Source organism: Callorhinchus milii, unplaced genomic scaffold, assembly GCF_018977255.1.
Source record: "Callorhinchus milii isolate IMCB2004 unplaced genomic scaffold, IMCB_Cmil_1.0 Scaffold26, whole genome shotgun sequence".
Taxonomy (NCBI): Eukaryota; Metazoa; Chordata; class Chondrichthyes; order Chimaeriformes; family Callorhinchidae; genus Callorhinchus; species Callorhinchus milii.
In genome coordinates, this window is record NW_024704767.1 from 2848594 (window position 1) to 2858808 (window position 10215).

Sequence of the window (10215 nt, forward strand, 5' to 3'; positions counted from 1 at the left end):
AGAGAACACATTCCATTCCAAACACAGGAATTTCCATGTGTAGGTGGCATGCATGGATGAGTTTCTGCATGTATTCAGACAGGCGGATGTCCCAATAAAATGAACAGGCTAATGCTGTTAGATGTGCCCCATATGTATTGTAGCTGTTTTTATTAGAATTAATAACAATTAAACATGGTGTTGCTCCTTCAAAATTGCTAAATGTAGTCTTCATTTTGTGGTCATTCCATTTATGTCCCACCCAGTTTATGTTGCCTTTTCTAGCAATTACACCATTCAATAGCTTTTTTTTAAAAACCACTGTAAGATAGTACAACCTTTACATCTAGATATACCAAACCAAGACAGAAGGCTGATACTGGAAATGTAATATTTTTGACAGCTGCCAGCTACAAAGCAAGAAGAATTGCTCCATGTCATTTCGAGAGGCTGCCTGTCAAAACACACATCTAGTATCCAGCATGTCACCAGTTAGTTAAAATCAACTGACCAAAGGACACTTGCTGTGTCGCTCACTCTCTCTCTCTCTCTGTTATGTTCGGTCCGTTGGAATCAATGTGATAAAGCGCTATATCAAATACAACGATTATTATTATTACTGCACTAGACTACCAGCCTAGATTATGAGCTCATGCCTTGATGAGGGGCTTGAACTTGCAACCTTTTGATCCGAAGTGATCAAACTGAATCAAACTGACTTATTACAAGAATTATTATTTAGTTATATTTGCTATGACTCTTTATTACATTTAATTATTTTTTCCCCACTTAAAGTGACAATACAGTAAGACAAGTCAGAAAATAAATGGTGATCTTAATTTTGCCTACAGCCTATTCTGCTAATTTGCTTGCTTATTTTTAAAAGCCTGTCATGAACTCCAATGGGAGGATTAATTACCTCTGAGCAGAGATGTAAACCTTTTGCTTCTGAGGTTTTGCGTTGTGTAATACTTCCATGAAGAGAGAATGCAGATAATAATTAAAAGTAGGATAGTGTTGCAAGTCTCCCAATCATGTGTTTGTTTCCCCACCACCCAACCCACACACTTAAATCATTGAGAAAGATTTCAGACCCTACTGATCTTTCAGGCATAGATCAGGATGCCTTGGAGTTGGATGATCTTTGTTGAACAACAATATTCCAAAACCAACATTTGTTTAAAAAGACGAAAAACACAAGCGAATTCCTTTTCTAAGTGACGCCAGACTTTTGACGCAAGTGTAAAATCGTTTTGTTTACAATATGTCTGGATTGGATGCTGAAGCATATACTGATGATACATTCTCAACCGCTATGCTTCACTGCGAGATGTAGTTGTCTTGTGAGGTAGAAAAAAATGAAGCACAAAAACAGGATTCAGGCGCAGGATTTTACCGTTTACCACTATAAAAGCAAAACAAATAAAATACATAACAAACTCCACACAAACCTATAAATACAATTACAAATACGTGTCTGATATTAGTCCAATGTGCCTAGGAGCAGCAGCTTTTGACGAACAAGACATTGAGATCCAGTGCACAACCAATAAATAGTCCAGGTAGACAGACCAATTGTCCTAACCCCAGACAATCCATAGTATTGACTAAAGTCTCTGTAGAATGGACCTCTCTTAGTTTGCTGTTCTCTTCTGTTTCACTGTGTTCATCTCCCATTTATGTCCTGCTAATTGGAACAAATCAATGATGCAGATTGACCTGTTTGTGCTGGCAGTAGCTCTCTGCTTGGCTATGTTGGCGTTCAAATATTGGCTATAAATGTTTTAATTATTTTTTTGAAAATTACTTTCAGGAAATGGTTATATTAACCCTCGAGCTTCTCCTGGCCTGCTGGTCTCTACAGGTGGGAATGTGTTAGGCAAAGTGATGCCTACAAAGTCACCGCCGCCTCCTGGTGGAAACATTGGAATGAACAGTCGCAAACCAGACCTTCGCGTGGTGATCCCACCAACCAGCAAGGTCATGATGCCACCTCTGGTGAGTTGATCCAGAACAACGAGGCAGTGAGTGAGGCAGTAACAATGAGGCAGTACAATCGCATTGCATTTTGCCTGTTGCAAAACTATTTTGAGCCACAGTGGACATTTAATTTTAGCAGTCGGTTGCACAAAAGGCTTTCTTTGAGAGGAACGGAAGGAAGGGTTGAGGAAAATTCTGGACCGTGTAACTTATTATTTTCTTTCCGCTATAAATAAGTAAAACCGTATACCATTTGAGCTAATCCTTCTGAGATTGTGAAAACTCAATTCTGGCCTTCAATGTAACTTGCTGATTCCAGTAGTTTTGGTGACTACTGATGAGGGAGGGTGATCAGGATTGCCTTTTCCACTGGTAACAGTGTGTTTCTCTTATATCTGCTACTTGCAGTCAGAGGAGGATGAATTGGAAATGGTAAGTTGGCCTTGGAGACTGTCTCTGCTTATAATTTGCATATGTGCTTGAACTAATATTCATTTTGCAGAAAAGATGGGATTGCAATTTGTAGTACGTTGTATAACGTTTGCATACTTGGGAGTTTTAAGAAAATACTAGATTTACCTATCTCTGTTATGTCATACAAAACGTAATATTTTGGACTCCCCGTTTGTTGCTAATGTTTTCTGTTCTCCACATAACCTCTACCCCCTGGGGGGGGGGGGGGGGGGGGGAATGCTCTTCCACCAAGAACACTGCCAGGAACTCTTGCAACAATAGTGGTTTTAAAATTCTCAACTCAGTCTCCAGTAAATTGTTGTGCAAGTTCCTCCCACAAACCTGCCCCGGCTTACATCAGATTTCATCGTACAATTCTTTTTCTTTGTGCTAAGTAACTTAATTACAATTTTGCCCTTGTGTTTAGAGCACTAAGTTGCGCTAACCTAAAGGGACCATGCTTTTCTAGTGATGACCCATGACTAGTTATATCAGTGCAGGCTCAGTGACCAAACGTTTCCAATTATTGTGTATCTGTTGGCATCCTGTTTATTCTGAGATGTTAATCCAAAGTTGTGAATCGTTGATCAGCACAATACCTGTGAAGTAGTATTTACTGCCTTCCTTGGTCCTCACTGAGATTGACAGTGTTCTTGATTCATATGATGTCTTGTCTTCCCCTGTTCGTAGCGGTTCATTGATATGAGCATGTGCATGACAGAAGAACTGTGAACTTAATGTGAAGTGGCTGTTATTGTGAAGCACAATAATTCCAAGGTGCATTACAATAATACCCAAGTGGTCTTTTGCATGTTTAGATGTTTGTGATACCTAAATAATTATTAAAAAGACTGCATTGACAGAACTGCATTATTTGATTTACCAATCCCCATAAATCATATATCGAAGCATATGTGTTTAACGATATTGACAAGATACCTTTTTTAATATTTCTATTTTACGTTTTTCATTTGTTCAACCTTTATATTTCAGAACAAGGGATTGCTTTCAATTCATTTCCTCCCTCAAAAAGGTTTCTGCCCTTTCACTTGGGTTGGTTAGATCATCCTCCCTCTTTCCTTCTTCTTGCCCCCCCCCCCCACCCACCCGCCCCAATGAAGAGATCATTCCAAATGTTAAACCCATCTTACTCTTTGAAATACCCAGTGAACTGTTGTGAATTTGCAGCATTTCTGGTTTTGTTTCTGCACCCCGCCTGGTGTCCAAGTTGAGAATTGCAGGACTTCGCCCAACTGAGCCAAATTGGTGTGGTGGACAGCCGTGTGGCCCAAACTTATCACAACTCTCTGCTTAAGCGTTGCACAATGGGCTTATTGTTTTTAACTCTTGAAAGCGGTTTTGCAAAATTGTTAAAAGCTAACTAAAATTGGAACGCGGGTTTGATTTTTCATACAAATTGCAAGGAGGGCTCATTTTAGAAAAGGGATGTATCCTCCGTGTTTGCACTCAGCATCCCATCACAAATCTCAGCCACTCTGCTCCTCCCCAGTGGAATTTTTGGTAACTGATTTCCATCCGTTTAGCTCTCTCTCCGCCCCCCCCACCAACATACACGGCAACATATAGAATGAAAAATTGCCTCTTTATTTTAATTGCGAAGTGAGCTATCCTTGCAAATTATACAGCCCAGCAGGATTATTTCGATATTAAATCTAAATCAGTATAAGTTGTGTAAAGAACAAAAGTAGACATGCATTCCATAACATACTGTCATAAAGGGGTTTTCTGCACAAGTACTTGACCTGATGTTTTTTTGTATTCTTCTGTTAAATATAAATACTCTATTGTGCTATCCACAGAGGATAAACAGTTCACAATCGACGCAGCCACTCGCCACTCCAGTGGTGTCAGTTACTACTCCAAGTTTGCCACCACAAGGGTTGCTGTACTCTGCATACAACACTGGTAAATAAACTCACGTTATTGATTCTAATTCATTACCTTTCACAAAAAAGTCAAAAAAAAATTATATGGTACACAGTGACGGATGATAAAATAGTTATTCTGACCATGACTGGTCAGGCTTTACCAGTCAAGTTAAAATCTGGTGCTAGAAAATTTGTGGTGAACAATATTTTTCGTGCACTTTGAACCCTTGATAGCAAACAGCGACCGCCTGAAAATTGGACTTTATTTAATTGTAACGGAGCTTGGCTACGCCATCTGCGCCTGAATGGAAAAGGCACAACATAAGCTAAATTGTTGGTCTTGTGCCTCTCAGGTTCTTGACCATTTCAAGGTGCAGAATTGTACAAATCCAAAGGAAACTATGTAGATATTGATTTTTGTTCCCCTCATTTATTTTTACTTTGCAGATTATTCACTAACCAGCGCTGACCTATCTATACTACCAGGATTCAATTCACCAGGCACATTGTCACTAGGGCCAATGTCTGCTTGGCAACAGCACCATCTTGCACCGGCGGCACTCAGCTCACTACTGTAAGTTACATATCGCTCAGCTGGTTTGATGCCACAGACGTGTTGTTTATCTTTGAAGGGAAACGTAAATGCAAACTATCTAATACTTTCAAACTGCCCTTATTGAGGTGCCTGTGACAGGGCAGTGGGTAAATGCACTGTATGGTGTGATACTGATCAGAAATCTGATGGGTTTCATTTTAAATTGTTCAGTTGAGCGCATCAACACGTTTGCCCTTGACACTTGAGTTTTGGTGTGTTACAGAACAGCAGCCCGGATATGAGTGAGGTGAAATGGGGCCATCTTCATCCCAACCTCTCTTGGGAAGGAGTAGCTAGTTTTTGTCATCCTCATCTAACCCTGTTTTGTGTGTGTGTGCGTGTGTGTTTGTGTGTGCGTTTGTGTGCGCGTTTGCGTGTGTTTGCCTATGTGTGCGTGTGTTGGTGCGTTTGCGTGCGTGTGTTTGTGCATTGTGCGTGTGCGCACGTTTGCGCACATGCGTGTGTGTGTATTTGGATGTGTTTGCGTGTGTTTGTGTGTGTGTGTGTGTTTGGGTGTGTGTGTGCGTTTGCGTGTGTGTGTGTGCGTGTTTCTTTTTGTTCCATTCTCTGCAGAGTTAACAGTCAGTCATCTCAGGGTTCGAACCTTTCGGTGAACGTCAACCAGAACGTGAACATCAAGTCGGAGCCAATCTCGCCACCACGGGACAGGATGACACCGTCGGGCTTCCCGCAGCCCACGCGGCAGGACACGGGGCGCTCGCCTGTCGACAGCCTGAGCAGCTCGAGCAGCTCGTACGACGGAAGCGATCGCGAGGACCCCAGGGGCGACTTCCACTCGCCCCTCGGAATCGCAAGACCCTCCGCCGATGACCGGGAAAGCCCATCTGTGAAGCGCATGCGGATGGACACATGGGTGACATAAAGCCCCTCCCTTCACTGCCGTTTTGTAAAACTCTCTTTTGCTACAAGAGAATTGTCCTTAACATATCTAAAACAAGGGCACGGAAAATGTATAAGTTAATCAGGTACTCTACAGTGCAAATTAATTGTATATTTGCAGATGTCGCCCACATTTAAATTTTAGTCACTGTCCCAGTCTGGCACTTATTTGTATTAGCTGTTATCTTATACTGGTTTGCAAAAAAAAAAAAAAAAAATTTATATTCAACCCTACCATATGCTTGCAGAAACAAAACAGTCGGTTGTCAATCCTGGCAGTGTCCCCGTGTGTGTATAAAAATGGTGTGGCTAGTTAAATTTTCTGCTTTGTAGCGTCGGAGCTGTAGAAAGAAACAAAGAGAGCAATACTGTACAGAAAATAAATCTACGATACTGAACTCGGCATGGGCATCCAATTCTTGAAGGAGAGTTGTAAATTGCACAGTGTAGGGCTGATGCAAGCAGTTTTTTCTGCACGTGCAAAGCAAACCGGTTGTAAAAAAAAAGGCAATGCAACTTATTAAGTAAATTGGAGACGTGCATTAATTACCCGCATGAGAAATGAGGAGACTGTTAATGAAATATAGCATTAAGAGAAACTTAATATATTAAGTTATAATTGGAATCTGGTCAAAGTTCTTTTATGTTAATATCTGAAATCTAAATTTGATTCCAGATCACGTATATTTTTATTAAAAGGAAACATAATACCCATACTTATCACTGACTATATAAACTATATAATTTTAAAACGCATTCAGCTATGAAATTATTTATATATAAGCCAAAGCTGCATGTTGATGCTCTCCTAGGTATGGTTTTATCTCCTTATCTTGGCTTAGTTTTTGCTTTTATACATGCAGGCTGAATCTTACAAGCCATGAACACTTGCTAATCTATATGTAAAGAGAATTTGAGCCAAATGTTTGTGTATATAGCATCTTAAATATATCACCTTTGGTGTCAGTCTACAATGTACTGTTGTACGTTCACCAGATGAAAGTATATTTTTGTGGATTATCGCCAACTTGACAGGGCAAGATCCTTATGAGTAGAGTATCCACTGGTAATTACTATTTTGTTTAATATGCTGTACTTCCTTGGGTTTTAATTATTATATGGCATTCGCAGAAAGTAGTAAAAGTTTATTTTCCTTTATGGCAGTGAATGTGTACAATTGTTATTTCTGTGCTGTATGGTAATGCTTTTACTATACATATAAAAAGCAGACCCTAAAACCCTGATGTTATATTTGTCATGCACAAACTTGAAAGCAATTTCCTTATATTGTAGACTTGTTGTGATGGAATTTCACTGCTTTATTCAATTACACTTTTCTGATATAAACTGCCTTTTGTGATAATTCACTGACAGTAAGTAGAAATTTGTGGTTCACAAAAAGAAAAGAGCAAGTAAAAATACCTGCAAGAGTGTAGCGTGGGTGAGTACCTTTAAGTGTAGACACAACAAAATAGCAGGTTTCTTAAAAGGATTGTTCAGTGGTGAGTGCAATAGGAGATTTGACAATCGGAGGGTTAGCCCTACTTGTACATAGAGGATACTTACAGTGCAATTTTTATGCCTTCAGTGGACTGATGTTAAAACTCGAGAACAACATTGACCTGAATAGATGATGGTCCCAAATGGGAAGTAACCTGTTTTGTTTTGAAACTTCTTCCCTTCATGTATTGTGTTCGTATCACATGTTAGGTAAGTAATTGAATGATCAAAGTAAATTGAAATTATTTTGTAAACAAGAAGTTTAAATGGGAACTAAGTCGATGTGTAAACTGCAATAGTTTGTGGTGACGTCACCTCGGAACCTTTTTCCTCACACTGCTGTGTGTTTGTAACTTAAGATACCTTTCCCATGATTTAGTGTGCTTATGAGGCTGACACAATGTGAAGTACAAATTCTGTTCTGCCGGAAGATAATCAGTCACTAAAACCAAAACAGATCGAAAGTTCCCCAGAAACAAAATTGAAAACGCTGGAGAAAGATTTACAGAGAAAGCTTTACAACGGGATGAATTTTTAACTCTCGTTTATAACTGGTTCCATTAGTTTTGTAAAGTAAAGCACAATCACTGCGTGAGCGCCATTGGCAATCAGAGTTCCTGCTTCTATTTTAGCATTGCAAATTGTAATATTAGCCAGTCAGCTTCAGTCAGTTACAAAATGTCTGTACCATTTGTGATCTTGTTAAATGTATTGATATGCTCATTACCAATCGCTCTTTGGTTCTTTTAGTAATGGATATGGGTACAGTTTCCCTCCATTGAACAGGGTAATTCTACCTTTTATGCTAAAACAACACTGTAGAAAAATTGTACTGTCGAGGACATACAAATTATAACTCCTTGCTTTATCTTGAGAGTAGATTCAACTCATTTTATTGTGATAGTGTTTGTACTTTGGGCTTGCCCATCAGAGAACAAACCATGCTCTTTAAGTCCAGAAAGAGATTTTTTCCCCCACGCGGACTTTAATTTTTGCCTTGTTTCAACACATTAATAAACAAAACAGACACTGCCTGAAAACGTGTTCGCCGTTTGGTTGATGAAATAAGGCAGATGCTACCAAGATGGCAGCAATTGGTCTGGTTTGCTCACTCACTGCTGAACAGACTCCTTTAGTACTGCATCGAAGCAGCTGTCTTCTCTAGTGTGCTGGAGGGGAAAAGGAAAACTAAGTGATTTATGCATGGATACGACATTTCTGTACATTTCGGTAAGTTTACTTCAAATTTACTGCATCTACTTGTGTGCAAATCGCTTTATGTGATGGCATCATTTGTTCCCAAAGCTCTAAGTAGTGGGCATCAGTTAATATTGCATAATTGTATGAGTAGCAATAGCCACTTCAGCATTGGAACCGTGCTTCTATTAGTTGCTAGTTTTATGTGGACATCAAGAGAGCTTTATTGATGTTACGTGAATTGTCTTTGTGTTTTTTTTAATTTAAACTCCTTTGAACTTGGGGCTCATGCCTTTTTTGCTCTCGATAGTAAGAATCAGTCAAACTGGGGCTCAGTCCAGATACCATTACCAGCACTAGGCTGTGAGTTATATTTACATGAGGTCTTCACCAGATAGAAGGTAGAGCATCTGACTTGGTCTATTTCTCCAGTGACAGTTCCTCTCGCGGTTGATCACTGCAAATACAGCAGTGCGGTACTTAGATTCTACCTGGAAAAGGGAATGTGAAAAATACTCGGTGCTTAGTCAATCCGTTATATTTTCCAAAGATTAAACTGTAGGTCGGATATTTTTACTAGTAACCGTGAATCGTGGCAATTCATTTGCAAGTGTGAAAGTCCAATAACGTAAGTACATTCTTTATGACTCCACTAAAATAGGCAGTTGAGTGAGTGAAAGACTATGTGGAATAAATCTGAAACTGCACATCTCTATCTCTGTTACCTAACCTATCTTGGAAATTGAGTACTGTGTGCAGGGTTAAGGTTAACTTCTCATTTAGTGTAGAGATGCTGTTGCATAAAGGTAATCACTATGTACAATGCCTGTGGACCACAGGTGTAAATATAGAGGTGATGTTTATCTGCACACAAGAGAGAGTAAATAAGAATGCAAACTTCCTGTCTCTGGACGCCGTTTGTGGGAAAGTAAACAAAGTACGCAAAGAGAAAGGGAATATGACGTTTTCTTTGCACAGACTTTTTACACTTGGCTGTGTAAGACAGTGCTTTGCAAAATATTTAATGTTTTTTAAAAAAAAATGTATTTGGTAATTGTTACAAGAAGAAAGCTGTTCACGGTTTAAACGAAGCCCGTTGGCAGCACAAGCTGGACTTTGTTGCCATCAATGAAACAAATGTTGATGAGACTTTAAGTTAACCTGCAATTTCCCTCAATGTGTTTGTTTTTCTTCATTATACAAAGATCGTGAACTTTTTATCAGATGATAACAGTTATGCTAGAGATTGTTGTAAAAATTTGTACCCTGCACTCACTTAAGTAAAGATATTGGCTTTTACTGTGTAATGAGACTTCATGTCAATTATTCGATGTAAACTCTAATCAGTGAACACCTTGGTGTAGATGAACCAGTGATGCAACACATTGGCAATATCAACACTGACACCTGCGAGGGAGTTAGCCCGGCTCAGTTGGGAGCACTCTTGAATCCGAAGCTTGTGGGTTCAAGCCCCACAGTGGGACTTTGAGCTTGTATTCCTGGCTGACATTCAAATGCAATGCTGGAGGAGTACCGTATTGTCAAGAGGGGCAGCCCTTCGGACGAGATGTTAACCTGAGGTGCCATTAAAGATCCCGTTGCACTATTTGAAAAGAGAAGGGAGTTGCTCCCAGTGACATGGCCAAGAATCCCCACTTAAAAATTGATCATTCACTTCAAGACTGTTTGTGGGACATTGCATTGTGCAAACTAACTGCCATG

At 39.7% G+C, this 10215-nt stretch overlaps 1 protein-coding gene across 14 annotated transcripts in view; it reads left to right on the forward strand.

The window, feature by feature from the left end:
- mef2aa (myocyte enhancer factor 2aa) overlaps positions 1-9797 on the forward strand; it is a 93190-nt gene extending 83393 nt beyond the window's left edge. For 11 of the 14 annotated variants that reach the window (XM_042344007.1, XM_042344014.1, XM_042344008.1 and 8 more), the window contains 5 exons: positions 1793-1977; positions 2368-2391; positions 4233-4338; positions 4749-4875; positions 5470-9797. In XM_042344007.1, the coding sequence (XP_042199941.1) occupies positions 1793-1977; positions 2368-2391; positions 4233-4338; positions 4749-4875; positions 5470-5779 (752 nt within the window). In that variant the 3' untranslated portion in view covers positions 5780-9797. 14 annotated transcript variants of the gene reach the window in all.
- Positions 9798-10215: the final 418 nt, after the last annotated feature.